General features: G+C 37.6%; 1 protein-coding gene across 4 annotated transcripts; it reads right to left on the bottom strand.

Moving 5' to 3' along the window:
• Positions 1–2: 2 nt before the first annotated feature.
• On the bottom strand, positions 3–9,013 carry dnajb2 (DnaJ heat shock protein family (Hsp40) member B2). 4 transcript variants are annotated; one of them, XM_019255455.2, is made up of 11 exons: positions 8,570–9,010; positions 7,239–7,351; positions 6,610–6,719; positions 6,298–6,351; positions 5,975–6,091; positions 5,564–5,638; positions 5,134–5,266; positions 4,404–4,474; positions 3,859–4,155; positions 762–833; positions 3–572 (listed from the first exon to the last, which is right to left on the bottom strand). In XM_019255455.2, the coding sequence occupies exons 2-10, from the start codon at positions 7,301–7,303 to the stop codon at positions 805–807; spliced, it is 951 nt and encodes a 316-aa protein (XP_019111000.2). In that variant the 5' UTR covers positions 7,304–7,351; positions 8,570–9,010; the 3' UTR covers positions 3–572; positions 762–804. The 4 variants fall into 4 exon arrangements, with proteins under 4 accessions (XP_019111000.2, XP_019110999.2, XP_010741252.3 ...); XM_019255454.2 differs by lacking the exons at positions 3–572; positions 762–833 and having other exon boundaries at positions 1,517–4,155; positions 7,239–7,363; positions 8,570–9,013; XM_010742950.3 differs by lacking the exons at positions 3–572; positions 762–833 and having other exon boundaries at positions 1,517–4,155; positions 8,570–9,013.
• Between the last annotated feature and the right edge of the window lie 1,083 nt (positions 9,014–10,096).

Here is a 10,096-nt window from a genome sequence, read left to right as displayed (position 1 = left end):
ATGAATCCTATCTATTTATTTTAAATTCAAGTATCATTCGAAATCTATCAATAGTTCATCAATATCACTTTCAGAGTTACAGACAGCACCTGCTGCACCACAGTGTTGCCAAAACAAGTATATTATAATATTGTCAAGTCATGCCTTTGAACCTCAGATAGCTTTTTTGGTATTCTATCTTCAGTTGTTTGATATTAACCCTAATATTTTTTATAAATATACTGATACAGGGTATTCAGCAGGCAATGCTTTATTTTCTCTGCTTTGTATGTTTCAAAGCATTTTTTATTTTATTTGCCATATTCATCAGTTTCCACTTCCAGGCATATTTCAAATTAAAACTCAGCTGAAACACTTAGTTAGTTACTGCAGAGATGATTAGAACTATGTCCTTAGGGTTTCAAAATACAAAGTTTCCAGTCTTTCGCTCCACATGGAGCTACAGTATGTACACACACTCACACACATACATATAAAATACACATTTGTATCTTTAGTTAAGTGTCATTCAGCAGGTAGGAGCCATGGTGGGCAGAGAGAGACAAGTGCATCATGGGGAATTGACCTTTGACCTGTAAGAATAGATGTACAAGGACATATTACACTTCATCACTAATGTAAATACTGCAGGCATCACCTGTTAGAAATATGATTTTTCCAGACTTCGTCAGCTGATCTGATCTAAATGGGGCTTATGGGGCAGGAGAAAAGGAATGACTAAACAACTTGCAGGGTGCTTCAGGTTCACACTGGTTCTTTACCTCAGGGCAGGACTAGGGCACAGAGCAGCATGAGCCAATCAGGTTAGCTTGTGAAGGCCTCGAAGTCTGAGTCTGAAACAGGAAGCAGGAAGGGTAAGACAAATTAACAACTTAAGTCTCAGTAATTATAAGATGATGAACAGAAGTTTAAATTTAAGCAGAAAAGACCGTGTGTTCAAATTAAATATACTGTGGCCATTTGACATTTGTGATGATGACTAAGCATTTTTTGTTTTCGACAGATTTTGGTGGCAAACTAATGGGAGAACAGAATAAAGGTTTAGGTCATGGGTAAAACCGTGAAACAGTTTGTTCTTGAAGGGAACTAGATGATCACACACTGGTCAGAGAACATTGTTTGCACAGCCTAGTGGGGGGTGAGAAGAGGAAAGTGCTGAAGAGGAGCAGAGAGAGATAAGATGAACACACACAGCTTGTAATGATCAACGTACAGCTTTTGATGGAGTGTAAATGGTCAGTAATGAAAGGACTTGAAGGGACGAATTGGTTTAAAAATTGTTTTGTTTTTTAAAATTAAATGATATAATTTCATTCTTTTCAGAAAGACCGAACCCAGAATGAATCATTCAAAATGAATGAAAGGACAAGCAGCAGTGCCTTTAATTTTTCCTATAAATATTAATAAAGTAGCACTATTAGTTGTAGTAGTAAATGTAATACTAGTATAGCATGAAATCAGTTACAGTTACATCAGAAAAATGCATAACTATTGCTGTCACAAAAAAAATTCAAAATTCAAACTCTTCAGCTCAGTCTTTATTTGTTATTCCCTTTTAACAATTTTAAAACAAAAATAACAAAAAAAAACACAATTTAGTACAAAGTTTTTACAGGCTGATATCGATTAAGAGAAACATCTTCCTCTTTCTCTCTCATCCCCTCTGCACACGCAAGAACAGTTTGAAGAGGAGAATTGATAAACAGCTCAGAGTCAACAGGGTCGTAATTATTGGAAAGAAGTTTAAAGATATGTTCCCATTTCATTTTTTTTTGCCAGTGATGATAGTTATACTTTAAAGTGAAAGCAAAACTCATGCAATGTAAAATAATTCAAGCACTCATGAAAAACAATAACAACCAAAAATCAAACGTATATTGCTCTGTAGTGTAAAAGCAGAGCAGGGAAAGGACACCCTGGCTGTAATAAGGTACTTGATGGCATGTCTTTGAAAAGTCATTAAAAATTTAAATACTTAATAATACTGGTAATTAATTGTAATACCTTTGTGTTTTGGCAACAACTAAAAAACATGTCAAATGTTGTGGTTTTAATAAGACAACAAAAATACATAGCTAAATAAATGAGTGTAAACTGTAAAAAACACAATTCAAAATCAATCAAAACACATTTAACCATTTCAATTTCTCAACACTGGGAAGCTCCTTCATTTTTGGCAGATTTTTAAAGCTTATTAATTAATGCCATTTTATTTTAGGCAAGAAAATCAGTGCAGGTGGCAGGAGGGTTATTGACCTGCCACTAAGTGGCTAAAGTGAAACAGATGGGGTTTAGTGTTTTGCTCAGGGGCACTTAATCACCAGATGCTGATAAAGGGAAAACACAGCTCGGTATTTCATCTACCCTGACGGTTCAGACCAGTCCAAAGGCGAATCGAAGCTCACATTGATTTAGCCATGAAGCTCCTTATTTTCAAACATTCACGCAGCCATCACAATTTCAGTTCATTCGATCACTGTCGCACCACAGAACACCTGACAACATTTCTAATCATTATATACATATAGCTTCTGAAAATTTGCTTTGCTTGAAATACATTAGTTTGTCTGACTTGGCACATTTGCAGCAGTACGGTAAGAAAAGGAAAGACATAGTAAAACATGCAAAGGCACCAAAAGGATCAAAATATAAAAGTTTTTTTTATGATTATTTGTAACTGTTTTCTGTTACACTTGTCACAATGCTGTACACATTTTATACTGTGATTGCTGCCACCCCTAGCAGTCTACAATCTGACCAAATATTACCAAATATGGCAATAATATTTGAGCAAAAGTGCATTTAGGCCAAACGTGAGCTCCTTAATATTGCAACTTAGTAACAGTGTAAACGCTTGGCTACCACTTTGGACTGCATGTATTTACAAGGCATTTATATTTGCAAAGTGTGTGCGCTTCAACTACTTCAGTGCTATACATACTCTAGAAATTACTATCAGCTGACCAGTAAACAGTGGTCTTTTTTTTTTTTTTTGATCGCGCTGGTTTTTATGCCATGATTAGAATCACAAGAGAAAGTTCTGTGGCCTACTTTCGATTTTGATCTATTGTTTGTGACACAGATCCGATACATTCCCTCTGACTGAGTCGGTATGAGAAAATTCTGTGGCAGGGTCGCAACTGACCCAAACGCACACCCAAGCACATACACACACACACGCCCACAAACACAACATCCTGCCCTCACTGGGATTTAACTCACTACCAACTTCTAAATCCCTCTTAATCCAACTCTTTTCTGTCTTTGTTAGCGTTTGGCAAATTTACATACATTCAGAAACAATCCTCTGTATTGCTTCGCACAGACTTTTAGCTGTATTGGTCAGTTACATAGGAATACATGTTCATTGTCTTGTTTAGGTGCTTTAAGACTGCATGAAAGCCTCGTGATCAGTTGAGGCACTGTCTCAAATTAGGAGTCTGGCAGTCACATTACATTAGAGTCTGGCTGTAGGCACGACACTGAGGTCAGTATAAAAGAATAAGGCAATATACACACTGCACTAGCACACAATACACCCACACTTCTTTTTCCTTTTCACACTGCTATCACTATTTTTAATGGCAGGTTCAAGCTCTTCCTCACTGCTTTGTGAAGTAGGGCTGGAAGTTGAGGGTGACTCAGTTGAGGGAGAGAAGCCTGGCTCTTTGGTTCCCTTTCCCCCCTTTTCCCACTTACCCCCAGGCCCTGAGGTCATTTTAAACTGCCCCTCTTCATGTTTCTCCCCTGCACTAATCTTTTCAGTACCGGCCACATTCACTTTTATAGTCGTAACAAACCTGCCTCCTTTATGGCCACCACTTTTGCCACTTATGGCTCTACCCCCAACCCCAGCACCTGATATGAAGTCGGTAGCAGCTGCTCTCTGCTGGGCTTCCATTTCTGACAGGCTGCATGCCAAAGCCATCTGCAGGTCTTCGTCTTCTTCATCATCCTCGCTGCTTGTCGCAGTCCCGTAGTTGTAGAAGGGGGCTGCGCTAAATGACCGATGAGAGGCCGCGGGGAAAGGGCTTGGACGTGGTCTGTCAGAATCGGCAGGTGATCTGTTTTGGATTTGTGGCTTCTGAGGTGAGGGACGGGTTTGTCCGTCTCGTCGGCTCAGCTCCAGTGCCAGAGCCATTTCGTCTTCCACACCTAAGAATGACACACACAGCAAAAGAACAAAAGCAACATGAAGCAACATTTACAAGCACACATGAGGAAACTCATGATCTTCATTCACCATGCCACAATCTTTTATACCAACACCTAAAACATCTTCTAATACAATAGTCCCTATAAAACTTTACTTTTTGACTCTTATGTGTATTATTTTTAATATAAATAAGAGTTAAATAGTCCTCAAGTCTGTCAATTACACCATTCTATGTATGTGGTCTTACCATTGATTATGATGCTCTTTAACACCCCGTCCTCCTCGATCTCTATTCTTTCCTGCCCGTTCTCCTTTACCCTACAGGCAAGACAAATAAATGGTAGTATTACAATGCACATATCATTGTATTTCTTACTTTGTCTTATCAAGCATTCACATAGATTTAATCTTATAAAGGTCAGCCTATACAATAACTTCAAAGAATTAATAAAATATTCATGTGGTGTTTGATTACAGTGATACAAGCTCCAGCAGTGTATGTTTATAGGAAAGTAGCACTAACGTATGAGGGATATGATGATAAATCTATGTACATAACCATAACTAACAGAGAGCAAAATGTAACCCCAGAAAAAATGACTCCAATATCCAGTTGCCAATTTCAAAACACTATGATGTTGTTTTGTATCCTCACTTTTGTTGGCAGTAAGATAATACATATAAAATGCAATAACACCCTTGGCAACATAAAATACTAGAAATGTAAGAATGCTTTCCAAATCAGAAATGAACTTATACTGAGCTGTAGATCAGTGTTTATGGTAGTTTCAATCTAGTTAGTGAGGTTTGGAAGTATTGAAAAATAAACCTGCATAAAAATGACACAAGATCATTTTCTGTATATATTACAATCTATTCAGCAAGTCACACTCATGTGTTACAAAAAAAAAATCTGTACATTTGAAAATATTGCATTTCCCAGGTTGGCTAACTTTCCTAAGGACGACATTACATACTTCTTGGTGGTGGTGCGTTTGCCATTTACGATGCGAGTGGATGTAGAAACTGATTTGAAGTTGCCCATCCCCCCGCCCATGCTGTCCATCCCATCCAGACCACCCAAGGAAGACGAGAAGGAGGTAAAGTCCACTGAAGAAGGACAGACGATCAGGCAAGGAAAGCAGGAGAAGGGAGGAGAACAGAATTAATTTTGACGCATCCTTACCAAAGTCAAAGATAATACCACTCCCAAAGATTGGCCCAAAGATTTGAAATAAAGTGGACAGCCAGGTGTCCCAATATAAGGAAATAATCTGTTTTGTCCACAAAATCCAGAAGCTATGGCTAGGTATGTTTTACCTGTGAGTTAGTTTAGTGCATAAGTCGATGAGATAGATGGTTAGGGTGTAGATAAATATTAAAGGACAGGATTATGCAACTGTTTACCTCCCGCTGAAGGAAAAGAAAAGAACCGACCGGGTCCAAGACGAGAGGAGGAGCTTCCAAAGGACGAGAAGTCATCTGGGTTAGAGAAAGACAAAAGACTTATCATTATCATTACTGACATACTTGACGATTACATAAGATGTAATATTACAGTAGGTTTTTATGAGGCCAATTAACTAAGAGGTGAGACTTTAGTCAAGCAATGGGATCATCTGTTTTGAGGGCTTATGTATGATTATTGCTCTGCAGGTGAATGAATAAAAGAAGTATGATGAGCAGATGTCAAAATCCTTAGGTCTCCAGAGGGGATCCATCAAAAAAAAAAAAGAATTTCTACAGACAAAAATTACACCAGTTACTTTAATTATAGTCTATTGTATATTATAGTATATTATATAGTGTAATACTTACCGAAGAAGCTTGCGAAGGGATCCTGGCCGCCAAAAAACTCTCTGAACACCTCATCTGGGTTGCGGAATGTGAACGTGAATTCTGGGAAATCTGACGAAAAGTCTGAGGTGGTGGAACCTGGAAAATTAATTGTCGGTGTCAGGGTGGTGAAGAGAAAGAGTGGGAGGAAAAGTGGAAGTGAAGGGAAGTGAAAGGTAGGAGAAAATGGAGAGTAAGTGTAATGGAAGTGGAGAAACAATGATAGCCAGGGAAAGACATTCGTCTTTAGTCATTTTTCCTATAATGGATGCAATAATATCTCATTGCAGTAGGTTTATATTTACCTGTGTGTGGCATTCTGTCATTTCCATATCTGTCATATGCATCACGCTTACTTTCTGTAGAAGAAGAACAATTAGTACAACTTACTGATGTAATAAAAACCCATAGACACTAATTAATATATGTTTTTTTTGTTATATGCCTAACTCACGTGCATTAAATAAAATGAAAAACACAGCTAACATGTTAGATTTAAGGCGTCATCACATAAAGATTAGATTCATGACTCATAACATCAATACAGATCAAGTGTCAGTCATCTTACAGACACACACATATAAATATACATAAGTATACACACTGTCCTGACTTACTGTCAGAGAGGACTTCATAGGCCTCAGCCAATTCTTTGAACTTCTTCTCTGCTTCGTCTTTGTTGTCTGGATTTTTGTCTGGATGCCATTTCAGTGCGAGTTTCCTGTACCTGAATGCACAAAAACACACAAACACTGACTCATACATGTATACAAATAAAAAATGCACTAATATTATAGTCTCTTCAAGAAAAAAAACATAAACAAATGCACTGTGCAGAGCAGTGAAAAGATAACAATAGCAGCACTCCATATTATTTTAAGAAATGTGTGTTTTTCATACCAGTGGTTTGCAAACCTCTATTTATGGCTTTAAATTAGAGTGTATAATGAGATATTGTATTTTTAGTGATTTGTGTTTCATTTTTGTGCATGTTCAAAAAGAGAATGTATTTTTTTTTAAATGTGGTCTTAAGTTTATAAAAACCTAGACACATAAAACTAAGAACCTGCTCATTTTGAGGCAGCTAAGCAGCTTTTTAAAAGTTTATACAATCTGACCATGCTGAGTAAGAAGCTACACTGCACAACGTATTTTCATGAATTGTATTTTATATTTAGGTCAAATATTGCATTACTGTTGATGAATTAGTGCAAAGAATCTTAAGATAGACTTCCTGGATACTCACGCTTTCTTGATGTCTTCCTGAGAGGCTGTTTTGGACACACCCAGGATGTTATAGTAATCCACCATGTTTCTTCCAGTCACTCCTCACCAAGGGAGATACAGCAGAGTTTCCTACTGAGATTATACCCAGTCATAATAAAACACAAGCATCAGATAATAACAAGTTTGGAGGATCGATTATTTTCTAAAATTCAAAAAATGAAAAGAACTTCCTGTGCTCATTATTTGTCATATACAACAGGAGGTGTCTGAGGAATGGTAATGTCTAATGTAAACACAGTTGTTTCATCGTTCTGTAAGTGCTGACGAATACCGTGCATATTATGGAAATGTGTTATTTCCTATTTTGGAATGAAATGATCTGTAAAGCAATAGATACCATACCAGAAAAAAAAAAAATAGGAATGAGTCATCATGCATTATACAAGCTAGGAGCCATTAATTGTTGATCGCCATTTGGATTTAGACTAGAATCAAGTCTTATATATGGCAATAACTTTTAGTTAGAGTGACACTTTTTCAAAATTTCATTCATTAAAAAAATAGTGAATTATGTGATTACATACAGGAACAGACCCATAAAAAGATTAAATAACTTCATTCAGACTAGGAGAAGAAAATAGTTTTTTTAAGCCTTCTGTGGGCTGTGCTAGTACTATAACACTGTTATGTTTGTTGAACTTTTAATTACAATTGATGAAATGGTTTTGAATTTTAATTTGTCAAACCTATATACATATAATTAACAAAGTCAATTAAGTCAAATAAGGAGGGTTCTTCTTTGGTTTTGTCTTGCAAAAGCTAAATCGGTTACAGATGGATGCCCATATATTATGGTTTATATTATTATGTTTATGTACCTAAAAGTGCAAGTGTGCCCTTGAAATGCTCACACCTCAGTACAGTCAGTGTTGGTGTCAGTGGTTCCATTATAGCCACAGAGTCAGCGTGCTAACCAAAGTGCCAATCCCATTAGTGGACCCACAGCAGTTTCGGTGACTTCCAAACTGAGGTAAAATAACTAAAGTTAACTTTCTATGCCCCCCTCGGGAACTTCCATGTGCTCACACAAGTATTATTACTATGTTATTTCTAGCTTCATGGCATCTGACAACTGCTGCTGACATGACAGTAGGCCCTTACACAGACTCGCATACACGGGCAGATGCACAGGTGCTGTCTATATTAAAGTGCGTTAACATTAACATTATTTGGTACTTCAGTTGACACAATACTTCCTATTATGGTCAGGTTTGCAGTCTGGTAGCCACACGGTCTATTGCATATGGGTAAGCCATAACTTATCACGACTAGCTGAAGCTATAAACCTACCGTGTCAGCCTTTCAGCCTGATTACTGAGCAGTTTTAGCAGCCTGTCCTGTCCGCCGGTTCTGGAGCGACAATGAATTAGTTATGATCGCCTCTGGAATGCGCTCCCACCCCCCGCTGCTGTCTTCGTGACAGCCGCGCAGACTGAGCCTCCTCCTTGTTGTCCTCTCCCACCGCCCCCGACGCAAACACTCTCAAAAGCGGCACAATATGTCTGCAGTGTACCGCTACACTTACAGTCCCACGCCGGTAAAAACAAGCGGATGTCAGTCAGGCGTGTGTTTGCCTGCCCCTATGTGTGTGTATGTGTGTGTGTGTGTGTGTGTGCTGGTCTAAGCTCCACGCGTTACGTCACTCTCAGCTGAGAGGAAAAAAATAGCGCGTCTAGAAAACGCGAGCGTCTGGAAACGTCACAGCCCTGACTCAACGACGTCCGCCTGTTGCTCTGCGATAAAAACCCTGCATCTTCTGCATAGTAGTCATGGATACCTACCAGGTTAGATCACATCATGTTCACAGATATTTCTAAAAATTTCAAAATCATTACTGATGCAAAGGTAAAGTGTTTTTTTTTCCCCCTCCCGTTTTCTGTACATGAATATTCTATATTATAATAATTCACAGCATCTGACAGCCATAGTTATTAGCATGCAGATTTTACATAAAAACAAAACAAAACATAAAACTAATGTTTCTATCACATCAATTATTATTGTAAGTTATAATAACCAAGTTATGTGACATACAGAGCTTCTTTTGATGCTTTAACTATATTTTAATAATAATTTATTAATAATAATACTTAATATACTGAATGTTTTTTTGCTTATTTACTAACTGTGCTGTACCTAACAATTCCAGTATATATTTTTTACTTGTAGAGTATCTCTACAGTGTAGTACTAATACTTTTCCTTTGGTAAAATGAGCTAAATACCTCCTCCACTGCTGATTCTTACTACAGATAAGTGTAGTCATACATATAATAGAAAAACTTCAAATGTTTCCATCACGTCAATCGTTATTATAATTATAAACGTATAATTATAAGTATAAGTTATAATTACTGTACTGAAAGTAGGTTTTTAGTTCACTGTGTGACTCATGTGGTCGGGATCACATGATGAGCTCATCATGTCATAGTTATTTGGACTGGTCATGTATGAATAGAGTCTACTCTACAGGATGAAACCAACTCATAGTTTATGAGCTGGTCACGTTGCTCCCATCTGGTGGCTAAGAGAGGCAACTGCAGGTACAGGCCCTGCCCTGCCTATTGTGTAGTTTGTGGCTAATCTTTCTCTCAACACGGCACAAAAAGGCAGGAAATTGACATGGGCAGAGGAACTGGAAAATGCTTTGTAATTGAGTGGGAGCTCCATGTAAACACAATATAAAGTCCAACAAAACACTGCTGGAAAACCCCCACTATGAATAGCAAATCTAAAAATATATATATAATGTAGAATCAATGTGTACTTTGATGAAAATACTTTATTTTTTATATTTTATCCTTGTAATTCCTACCAC

The sequence above is a fragment of the Larimichthys crocea genome, chromosome XVIII (genome assembly GCF_000972845.2).
Source record: "Larimichthys crocea isolate SSNF chromosome XVIII, L_crocea_2.0, whole genome shotgun sequence".
Taxonomy (NCBI): Eukaryota; Metazoa; Chordata; class Actinopteri; family Sciaenidae; genus Larimichthys; species Larimichthys crocea.
Note: the sequence above shows the minus strand (reverse complement) of the source record. Positions and strands in the feature narration are given on the sequence as shown.

Excerpts from the sequence above, each read along its gene's own strand:
- dnajb2 (XM_019255454.2), bottom strand. The coding sequence starts at position 7,303 with ATGGTGGATTACTATAACATCCTGGGTGTGTCCAAAACAGCCTCTCAG. Across the intron at positions 6,720-7,238 it reads CAGGAAGACATCAAGAAAGC|GTACAGGAAACTCGCACTGA; the intron begins GTGAGTATCCAG and ends TTGTGCATTCAG. Across the intron at positions 5,267-5,563 it reads TTCTTTTCCTTCAGCGGGAG|TGGACTTTACCTCCTTCTCG; the intron begins GTAAACAGTTGC and ends GTCCTTCTTCAG.